Source organism: Dipodomys merriami, unplaced genomic scaffold, assembly GCF_024711535.1.
Source record: "Dipodomys merriami isolate MVZ:Mamm:240054 unplaced genomic scaffold, mDipMer1.0.p SCAF_17, whole genome shotgun sequence".
Lineage (NCBI taxonomy): Eukaryota > Metazoa > Chordata > Mammalia > Rodentia > Heteromyidae > Dipodomys > Dipodomys merriami.
Window position 1 is genome coordinate 25,022,172 of NW_027203048.1, and position 11,640 is coordinate 25,033,811.

General features: G+C 38.7%; 1 protein-coding gene across 1 annotated transcript; it reads left to right on the forward strand.

Annotated features, from left to right (window-relative positions):
• The first annotated feature begins 1 nt into the window (after position 1).
• Positions 2 to 11,029, forward strand: Cript (CXXC repeat containing interactor of PDZ3 domain). The gene is made up of 5 exons (XM_070025525.1): positions 2 to 132; positions 2,193 to 2,258; positions 3,243 to 3,297; positions 9,642 to 9,745; positions 9,976 to 11,029. Exons 1-5 carry the CDS (start codon positions 117 to 119, stop codon positions 10,038 to 10,040), a joined length of 306 nt encoding a protein of 101 aa, XP_069881626.1. The 5' UTR covers positions 2 to 116; the 3' UTR covers positions 10,041 to 11,029.
• Positions 11,030 to 11,640: the final 611 nt, after the last annotated feature.

Sequence of the window (11,640 nt, forward strand, 5' to 3'; positions counted from 1 at the left end):
GCTGAGGCCGGAAGTGGATTGACGTAGCCGGAAGAGGAACTGTTCTCTGGCTGTAGTGTTGATGTTTTCGAGCTGCTGCTGCTTCTGTTTCTGAGGGGGAAACTGTGGGCGGAAGCATGGTGTGCGAAAAATGTGAGTGAAGGGGGCGTTTCTGTGGGAGGACTGGGCTGGGAGGAGAGTCGCTAGGACTCTCCTGGAAACCTGCGCCGCCGTCGTGGTTCTTGCTGTCACAGGTTTCCGAGTCCCACCCTCGCCCACCGCAGCCCTGTGACTGTCCTTGCCCTTCCCCTGGACCCTGTAGTCCTGGGTTTTCTAGTCAGAACAGTTTCAGTTCTACACCTCCGTATTTCCACTGTCTCGATCTACCAGGGTCTCGCCAATTCCAGCTTTTATTTGGGTGCTGGTGCTGGAGCCTGAACTCCGGGCCCGGGCTAGCACTCTACCACCGCTTCCAGCTTTTTAGTGGGAAATTGTAGGTAAAAGTCTCCTAGGCTTTCCTGCCTGGTCTAGCCTCGAACCAGGATCCCCAGATCTCAGCTCTCTTGAGTAGTTAGGATTGCAGGCGTGAACCACCAGCACTCGGCTAAGAGGGAGCCTCTTGACAGGCTCCCTCAGGCATAACGTAAATTTTCAAATCACTTCGGCAGCATCTAGAGTTTCCATATGCAGCCAGTAAACATCCAGGACTCTCAGTTGAATTTTATTCCAATCAACGAATATTTATTTTTTAATACCATAACTCTATCCCATGCCATATTTGAGTCGTGGCATTGTTTACAGTTCATTGCTATGGTAAATGGCTTTTCTCATGCTGTACTTATCGTTTTACTAAAAATGCATTGGTTATCTGAAATTTAAATTGAGCTGGGTGTCCTGCATTTTATCTGGTAACTCTTAAGTCATCATCCCATCCTATCCCTTTTCATGAATACCAACAGCATTGGGTCAAAGGGACAGGAAAGTCACTAGCTTTAAAGAAGTCTATTTTAAGGAATCCGTGGTTTTAGAAAAGTATTTCTCTCACAAGCTCTTGAGATTACTAGAAAATAATTGATTTTTTTAACTCACAAGCTATTCATGTTTATAAATAGTTTTCATCCCCTAGTCTCTTTTCCTCAGGCTAAATATATCTGGCTCTTCTGTGATAAAGGATCCATTTCTGTTATCATCCTAGTTACTGTATAATGAATATGACTCATTTGGTTTATGTTCTTCCCCGCCCCCCTCAGACCTTTCTTCTGGTCTTTATTCCCAATTCCAGTTGACTCTAAGAATTAGAGTTTGGCTTTAAGTAACACATCTAACTCCAGTGAGTGTCTAATCTACATCTACAGCCTGATGTTTTTACTACTTAGAAAGAAAGAATCCTGGCTATTTTGGAGGCTGTCACTCTGGACTTTGCACAATAAGCCCATCTTACCTTTCCAATCTCATCTTCCCTGAGCCTAACCCTCTTCATACCTGAGCCAAACTGTTTTGTATGCCTATGTGTACCCTAAACTTGTTGTGCCTTTCCTCAGGATGTGTCCTTTATCTTATTTGACTTCATCTTCTTTCTTCGTCCTCTTTCTTTTCAGAACCATTGCCACATATTTAAATCTTCTCCAAAGAACTTTCTAGGTTCCTCTATCAAGGGTTATTTCTTTCTGCAGGGAATTTCCCACAACTATTGTGCTTTTCATTTTCTAGCTTATATTTTGGCTGAAGAGTTAAGTTTTTTGGGAATCTAATGAAAGCTAATGAAACTTGTACTAGAAAAGTACACATAAGGTTTGTGGACAAGTCTACTTTGTTCATATCTTTTAAGGGCTGCATTTAGCAAAACAAGTATATTTAGGTATGAGCTCAGGAACTAGAGCATTAAGATGCTGGTGATCTTATTTTCTCAGCACTTAGTATAGTGGTTTATATATACTAGATGATTAGTACTTATGGAATGAATAGACTTCAGATTTAATTCATAAACAATGAGAACCTATTATAAACCATCTTTTTATCCTACAAGTTTTACTTAGGATCAGTTATTCTTTGCTAATATCCATTGTTAATATCTTGAGTCTCAGTTTGTTGGCATCTGCTGCAGCATTAGCAGTCTCCTACCATAATATGACTGGAGATGCCATTGTGAACCACAGCCATGTTGTATGTTTACTAGACAGTGAATTCTACATCCCTTTATCTTATTATAACAGGTGAAAAGAAACTTGGTACTGTTATCACTCCTGATACATGGAAGGATGGTGCAAGAAATACCACAGGTACTTTCTTTTTTTAGAAAATAGAAATTGAATGAAATGCTTCTTATGAATGTATTTTAGCTTTAGTATTATTTGTATAATGAAATTTCATTATGTGTGAAATGTACTTCATCCTGTAAACTCTTTTAAAGAGTCCTGGATTCCCAATGATTTAATGTATTCTACTTAATGTTCTGAAGTAGATGTATAGTATCCCAGTGTAATAGTCAGGAAATAGCAGAATTGTTCAATGATTTTCAAGGGAAGACTGTATCTCAGTATTTGATTTTATTGAGCTTAGGGAAGTCTGTATTTGGTTTACTCTCTCTTCATCTGAGTTTTGTATTCTTGACAAATTTAAACTATTTCCTCCTGCATTATCACTAAATATATACAGTGATGTATGGTTTTCCAAAGGAAGGAAAAGCAAGGCACAGTGGCACATGCCTGAAATGAAGGCAAGTACAAGACCAGCCTGAGACCCTGCCTAAAGGGAGAAAAAAGCAGGGGGGGGCGGGGAGGATTTTAAAAAAAGTATTGTCATTTGGGCTGGGAGTATGGCTCTAGTGGTAGATTGATGCCTAGCAAGTACAAGGCCCTGATTTCAAACCCTGTGATGGAGGGGAAAGTTTGGGGGGGGAGGGGGAGTTAGAAACCAACCCAAAACATAAACAAGAAATACTGTTAGTGTATTCAAGGACTATGACACCATAGTAGTAACTTTTATAGTAGATAGGAAAAATTTAAGCCCACAGCTAAAATACTGCTTTGAATCTGAGACACCGTGGTTATATTTTATTAAAAGAATTATTGTTTCTCTAATAATTACTTCCTTTTTTAAGTGTCTTAACAATATGACTGTTAAAGGAGAATTAAAAACTTTTAGATACAGATTATTGTTTGGGGGAAGTCAAAGAGTAAACTTGGCAACTAATTGCTAGATAGTAGGGCTTATATGTTAAATAAGTAGAAATTGCTCACTAAAATGTATATATTTTGATACAGAAAGTGGCGGAAGAAAACTGAATGAAAATAAAGCTTTGACTTCAAAGAAAGCAAGGTAGGTAAACGCATTCATAGAGCAGTCATAATTCCATTCTGGACTACAGGGTGAGTTATTATGCATCATCTTATTGTGACAAACAGTTCCATAGTTCCTGGGACAAAGGAAAACCGTGTGTTACAAGCAGCTGGTTTTTACTCTGCTCTTTGACACTATCAATATGTGAAGATATTAGTGCAATTTTTAAATATAATTTTACTAGAAAACATGACTTATTTTATCTTTTATTTTTATCTTACAAATCACAGACAACAGGGAAATGTAGGAAAATCATAAGCTTTAGAGTCAGACCTATATTTAAACATAAATTCTGTCACTGTCAAGCCTGTGATACTAAGCAAGCTATGCCAGTTTCGTTATCTTTCTAAACTATTTTCATCTGTGAATGGACATAAAAATGTCTCTCATCTTAAATTTTGATACAGTGCTTTACCCAATCTTAAAAATGTAATGAATCTTTCCAGCTGCCATCTATTTCCTTGCTTGTTTTCACAGCTAAAGTTGTCAAGAGCCTTATCTAGACACTTTTTAAGTGTCCTTAAGTTGTATTCTCTCCTTCAGCTACTCTGGTCATACTTTCATTCCCAGCACCAAATCCTTGAAACTGCTCTTGTCAAGTTTATAGGAGCCAGGCACTGGTGGCCCAGACCTATAATCCTAGCTGAGGCTGAGATCTGAGGATTGTGATTTGAATCTAGCCCAAGGAGGAAAGTCCAAGAGACACTTACCTCCAATAAACTACTCACAAAAAGCCCGAAGTGGTGCTATGGCTCAAGTGGTAGAGCACTAGTCCTGAGCAGAAAGAGACTCAGGAACAGTGCTCAGGTCCTAAGTTCAAGCCCCAGGACCAGGAAAATAAAAAACATAGGAGACCTTTAAAACTGATGGCCACTTTTAGGCCTGCCCTCCCCCCTCCACCCCCATTCAAGAGTTTGAACTCAGGACCTAGGCACTATCCCTAAACTTTCTAAGCTTAAGGCTAGTACTTTACCACTTTATGCCATAGCTGAACTTGTGGTTTTCTTGTGTTTAATTGGAGATAAGAGTCTCCCAGAGTTTCCTGCCCAGGCTGGTTTCAAGCTTAAATCTTAAGATCTCAGTTTCCAGAGTAGCTAGGATTATAGGCATAAGCCACCAAGACCCCACCCTAGTTTTGTTGTCTTTTTTTTTTTTTTGGTGGGGCCTGAACTCTGGGCCTGGGCGCTGTCCCTCAGCTCTTCAGCTCAAGGCTAGTGCTCTACCACTTGAGCCACAGCGCCACTTCCAGCTTTTTTCTTTTTGCTTATGTGGTGCTGAGGAATCGAACCCAGGGCTTCATGCATGCAAGGCAAGCGCTCTACCACTGAGCCACCTTCCCAGCACCTTCCTTTACCTCTTAATAACTATTTTCAATAACTCTATTCTTTTGATTTCTAAGACACACCACTCCCCTGTCAGCTCTGGCTGTTCCTTCTCAATTGTCAGATTTTAATTTATAACTGTATAAAATATACTAAAGCAACTTTAGTTCATTGGCTTTAAATTCAAGCTACAAATGACTCCTAAATTCATAGTATTAATTATATCTCTAGTACTGACTGCTCTAAGCTCCAAATGTGTCTGCTTTCCTGAATTACCTAGCTTATATCTAACAGACGTTTTCTTTCTCCTTCCGTCTTCTTGTCATAGTAAATGATACTAGTGTTCAATCCAGTTAGTCAAGCCTAATAGCATCTGATATGTCCCCTTCCCCTCCTTTAATACCCACCAGCAAGTTCTATGGATCAACCTTTAAAATGTAATTTGAATCCATCTTCTGTTATTTTTTCCATTGCTGTTACCCTCTTCCAAACCTCTATTGTTTCTTGTTTACTAAAAGAGTACTGCAGTTTATCTCCTTGTTTTTTTCTCATTTCCTATCATTGTCTTGTAGTAAACCAGAATTCCTTTGCTTAACATCCTCGAGTGATTTTCTTTTTTAAGCCCCCTGCTCTGTTCTTACAAGGTCTTCTATGACATGTTATTTTCCTCCTCTCTAACTCATTGTGGTACCACACTCCTCACTGTTCACACAACATGCTCTAGATATGCCAAGTGTACTCACAGTTAAAGAAATAGATGTTTTCCACTCACTTTTTAGCTTCTTTCTCAGAACCTAACATTTAACAAAGAGTCAATTCTAGACAGCATTTAATCTTTTCTCTCCCCCATCATCTCTGCCACTGTACTGTTTGGATTTTTCTCTGTAATATTTATTAGCTATCTGAATAGCTTGCTAGTTTCCTTACTTAATGTCTCTTCCCACTAGAATATGAGCTTGATGAGGGCATGGAACTTGTAATATTCATGTTTGATATTTGTAAGACTAATAGAACAATGGGTACTCAGTAGATATTCTAAATGCTTCTTTTTTTGCAGGGGGGGTGGTTGTGGGGCTTGAACTTTGGGCCTGGGCGCTGCCCCTCAGCTCTTCAGCTCAAGGCTAGTGCTCTACCACTTAAGCCACAGTGCCACTTCTGGTTTTCTGGTGGTTTATTGGAGATAAGAGCCTCATGGTCTTATTCGTCCAGGCTGGCTTTGAACTGTGATCCTCAGATCTTAGGCTCCTGAGTAGCTGGGATTATAGGCGTGAGCCATTGGCTCCTGGCATGAATACCTCTTTTATGACATTATCCCAAGTATTAGAAATAATAGCAATCATAAAACGTTTACTATGTACAGTTCAATGGCACATAGTAGATACCTATTAAATAATATAAAACAGCACAATAGACTTGATCTTCTAATACATTATATTGTTTACTGTTGACTAGGTTATTAATCTCTTCTAAGGCTATTAGAAGAGCCTACTAAAGTTGTCACTTGTAAAGATTGTACTGTTCTATATACTTTTACTTCCTTTTTGCTCCAAAACTTACTCTGATATCATTAAAAAAGTGGCTTTTTAGTACTCTAAATATCTCATTTTAGAATATGTGCTACTATATTTGTATTGGATCTGTGATACCATTATTTATAAGAAGAATCATTAAAAAAGAAAAACCTCTGCCAATTAATTGTAAACTTTCAGAGATTACATACACATTGGATTTCCTTAATATTTTTCAAGATTGAGGTAGAAATAGGTAAGGGAAAAAACTGTATTTGGAGATGAGAAGAAATACATAATTTGACTGGACTAGGATATTAGTATTGAAAAAGAATCATTATTACCAAAACATTTCTGTAACTTTTAAGTCCAAAGAGATATAAAAAAAAAATTGCCAGGTGCTGGTGGCTCATACCTGTAATTCTAGCTACTCAGGAGGCTGAGATCTGAGGATCAAGGTTCAAAGCCAGCTCAGGCAGAAAACTCCGTGAGACTCCTATCTCCAATAAACACTAGAAAATTGGAAGTGGTTCTGTGGCTCAAGTGGTAGAGCACTCACCTTGAGCTGAGAGCACAGGGACAGCACCCAGGCCCAGAGTTCTAACCCATGACTGACCAAAAAAAAAAAAAAAAAAGTGCCAAAACCAGAAGTCTTCATTTACAGTGCCATCACAGAGAGATGAAAATCTATGGGAATATGTTGGAAAGCATGATTATACAAAGCCATTTCCCACCCTTAGTGAATTCAGCCCTTTCCAAAAAGGGCTTGCATGTTTTTCATGTAGAAATAACTATTTCCATATGATACTTCCACTTGATAATTTACCCGCCACCACTCACACATGCACATATACACTCACTGACTTGGGACAGGTTTTGTGTTTTGAAGAAATCTGGAACTGTTTGTGCTAAATGATTAATTCTGTGGGAACAGAACTGAATTTAGTTATTTTTCCATTGCACACATCAGACATGTTTATTCTGTGTATATTAGTGTAATAGAAATATGTCAGCAAAATTATAAAATGTTGAAAAATGTAACCTTCAGTAATTAAAATGTCATCCTATAATAATAAAATATAGTTTTCAGAAAAAGTATTCCCCATACATGTCCAAACAGTTGGGATTACTGAAAAGAAGTATCCATCTTCTCTTTTAGGGAATGAACTGATATTCTCTTGAGTCTAAAACAGTTAACCTTTGAAAGTGAGAGTTGTTAACCAAGCATTATAACCAAGCTTATAATCCCAGCACAGAATTGGGAGGCTGAGGTAAGATGGTCGTGAGTTTTAGAACAACAAATGCTACATAGTTAGATCCTGTCTCAAATAAATAAAATAGAAACTGATCTGGGTACCAGTGACTTAAGCTAGTCTAGCTATTCAGAAAGCTGATTTAGAGGCTAGCCCATTCAAAACAGTCCATAATGAGATTACACTCCAAAATAGCAAAAAGCAGGGCTGGTTAGGTGCTGGTACTTGATGCCTGTAATCCTAGCCATTCAGGAGGCTGAAATCTGAGAGTCACAGTTTCTATCTCCAAGTAATTACCCAAAAAGCCAAAACTGGAGCCTGTGGCTCAAGTGAAAGAGCACTAGCCCTGAGCGAAATGCTCAGGGATAGATAGTGCCCATGCCCTGAGTTCAAACCCCAGAATCGGCACAAAAAAAGCATGGTTAGAAGCTCATATGGTAGAGCATCAGCCAAGTAAGAAAAAAGGCCCTGAGTTCAATCCCAGTGAAAGCAAAGAAAGAGAAAATAGAAACTGAGTTGTTGTGCTGTACCTTAAGAAAAGAATAAATATAAAAATTCATTTTTTAGCTACAGGAAGAGGTTTAAATCAGTATTACCATTGATTTAGAAGAGAGTAATTCTTCTAAAATACTTTCTATGTTATTGGATGACATTTTTATATAGCAGAAGCTCCTTTATCTTCACAGGGATTGGACCGGTTAATTGAAAATGTCAGGTAAGGTAGGCAGTCATTAAAAGATAGGCATGCTGCCTGGCACTGATGGTTCATGTCTGTAATCCTAACTACTCAGGAGACTCAGATCTGAAGATTACAGTTCAAAGCCAGCCCAGGCAGGAAAGTTTATGAGACATTTATCTCTAATTAAACACCAGAAAACTAGAAGTAGTGCTGTGGCTCAAAGAGGTAGAGCGCTAGCCTTGAGCAAAAGAGCTCAGGGACTATGCCCAGGCCCTGAGTTGAAGACCCACCACTGACTAAAAAAAAAAGATATCCATGCCTTTGGCCTGTGCAAGGTGTGCTCCCTTTACTTGCACCCAGCAGCTATGAATTTCAGACATCAGTATTACTCCTGGAGGGTTGGGGGGTAGGGGGAAGTAGTGAACAAGGAGCTTAGAGAGAGGTAAATATGGGTAGGTACAGAAGACAGCATCACTCCATGGTCCTCATGTATAAGATGGGGTCACCCTCCAACCTCAGAAGAGCTTAAATATGTTTCTTCCTTCCCTGTGCTGGAAACTGGACAAGAAAAGAGGCAAGAAGGATTTAGGGCTGTCTTTGGACCACTAAATCCTTCCTGAGACCTCTAGTGTGCCTCTTCCTCCCATTAGATTGTGACCATGATTCTACTGCCTCCGTTCCCCACCTCCATCCCCAACCAATTCCTTCTATCTTGTGAGAATGGCACCATCACCTACCTCCTTCCTGCCACCTCCAAAAGCCCTTAGCTGGGGCCACCATGTTCTTCCCCACCATTGCTATGCCTGGGCCATGTCCACCCTAAGCCCCTCCCACATACCAACCCACCCCCAGTGTCCATAGTGTGACTTAGTGCACCATGTATTAGCTTCCGTGGACCCTGTCCCCACCACATCCCCTCCCACTTCTCCCTCTGTGACTTCACCCATTTTTGCTGTGAATATGCCATCTCAGCAAAATTTCTTAAAAAGCATGCCTTAGTTTATTCCAAATTGAAGTCAGCTCTTGGCTTGAATGTGTAGACACATTCATCCATCATGAAAATGAGACAAGGTCTTTTGAATCTTATTCTATTGACTAGTCGTTTGATATCATTTTCCTCAATCATAATCAGAATATAGAGTTTCATCATCTTTAGAGGCAAAAACTAACACTTGACAAGTGTGAGGTCTTCCACTTGTGATTTCCCCCCTTAGAACAGTTGTCTTACACATACTTCATTCAACAGTAGCTTTAATGACTCACATCCAGTCACCTGTTTTTTATGGAATCAGTCACTTCTTTGCACTAACCTTTCATCAGTTTTCATAATATTTACATCACACAGAATGATAAATAAAGGTGACAGGAAGAGGTTTAGGAATGCTTTTCATAAGCATACAGCTTATATGGAAGTGGTAAAGGAGTACATGAATATTAGATAGTAACAAGCCAGAAGAGGGTTTCCTGGAGTTGTAGAATTTGATAGAATGAATGGCAATTGTGGATTAATCCTGTGAGTGATTCTTTGTATACATTTTTCTTTCTTTAAAAAAATATCTAGATTTGATCCATATGGAAAGAACAAATTCTCCACTTGCAGAATTTGTAAAAGTTCTGTACACCAACCAGGTTCTCATTATTGCCAGGGCTGTGCCTACAAAAAGGGTAAGTTTCTTTTAATTTCAGTTTTCTATTCATATCAAAACTATTTCTTTTTTCTAATTTGGGTAACAATTTTTTTCTAAGACAAAACAAAATATGTTCATAATGAAAAGAATGTTTCTTTTTCTCGTTTACAATGTTGTTAAATAATGTCTTAGGCTTCAGTATTAATATGAATAAACCACATCATTAATATTATGACCTGACTGTTTACACGGTTTCTTTTGTTTCAGGTATCTGTGCCATGTGTGGCAAAAAGGTTTTGGATACCAAAAACTACAAGCAAACGTCTGTCTAGATGTATTGATGAAGTTTCTGGCTGTCTGTGATTTTACTTTCTGCTTTGGCTTTTCAAGGCATCATATAGATGTTCAAGTTAAAAAGTAACATATTTCAAGACAAATGGCTAAGTTTAAACCAGGGAAGTTTATCAGTAGTTATTGTTTTGTTCTGAAAAGGTTCTAAAAGCAGCAATGTAACTCTCTGTCTTAAGACAGTTATTAAGTGATTATTTTCCTTATGAGCATTTTATTGAACTAGAATAAGTGAATGAAAAATACTTACGAGTTCTGAGTGCACTTTTTATTTAAAGTTTATATAATTTGTATCCTACACCTATTTTATTTATGGATATTGCAAGATGAGGTAGAGATTATTGATGTTTTGCTCTGAACTTGACGTTTAGACAAAATTCTTCCCTAACTCTACAGAATTCTTCCCTAACTCTCTGGTGTCATAATTCTTAGAATCAACAGTCTTAATTAATCATACTTTCACTGGATACTTAAATATTGAAAGCCAGTGTTGCTGAATAATTCTTTAGTAATTAGTCCAGATACCAATCAAAGACAAGTTGAATTTGATTCCTTTTCATTTATTCTTGAAGCCAAAGTGCCAGTTCCTTTCACATATTAATAAGAACATAAGAAGAGCTGGGAAGGTGGCTCAGTGGTAGAGTGCCTGCCTTGCATGCATGAGCCCCTAGGTTCGATTCCTCAGCACCACATAAGCAGAAGGAAAAAAAAAAAAGCTGGAAGTGGCGCTGTGGCTCAAGTGGTAGAGTGCTAGCCTTGAGCTGAAGAGCTGAGGGACAGTGCCCAGGCCCAGCGTTCAGGCCCCATGACAAAAAAGAGCACTGATTTGGCCAATGAATACACTAGATTTCAGTAACATATATATTATGCCTATTACCTTTAATTCAATTTGTTATGAAAACCAGAGAAAAGTGTCCATCCATGTTCATCATAATAAAAATGAATCCTCCCTCTGGGAAAATTCTTTAAAGCAGGAAGCTCTTTTTTTTCTTTTTAACCATTTCTTGCCCACACTCTCCAAACCCCAATAAATAAATAAAACAAAGAACCATCTTGTTTTTTTAAGATAATATATACTGTTAGAGAACTATGAGGTTTCCAAAGAGATTTTTCTCATACTAGCTTTATTGGCTTGAAACTTGCAGCCTAGGTGAGTGACAGTAATCCTAGCTACTTGGGAGGCTGACATTGGGTGGTTACAATTCCAGGCCAGCCTAACGCAATGAGACCCCTTTTCAACTAACAAGTGGGTTCAAGGCATACACATATGATTCCAACTATGACAGGAAATGTAAAAGTAGGCAGATTGTGGTCCATGCCTGGGCCTAGGCAAAAATCAAGACCCTATCCCAAAATAATGCTAAAAAGGGGTTGGGGAGGCTAGAGTCATGGCTTAGAGGTAGAGTGCCTACTTAGCAAGCATGAGGCCCTGAGTTCAAACTCCAGTATCACCCCCTCAAAACAAAAAACAACAAAAAACTGCAGCCAGGTACAGGAGTGGGAAAAAAAAATTCCCTATTTCCAACTGCAGAATGTATATCACAGTATAGTATGTGGGCTACTACACTGATGATATTTTTATAC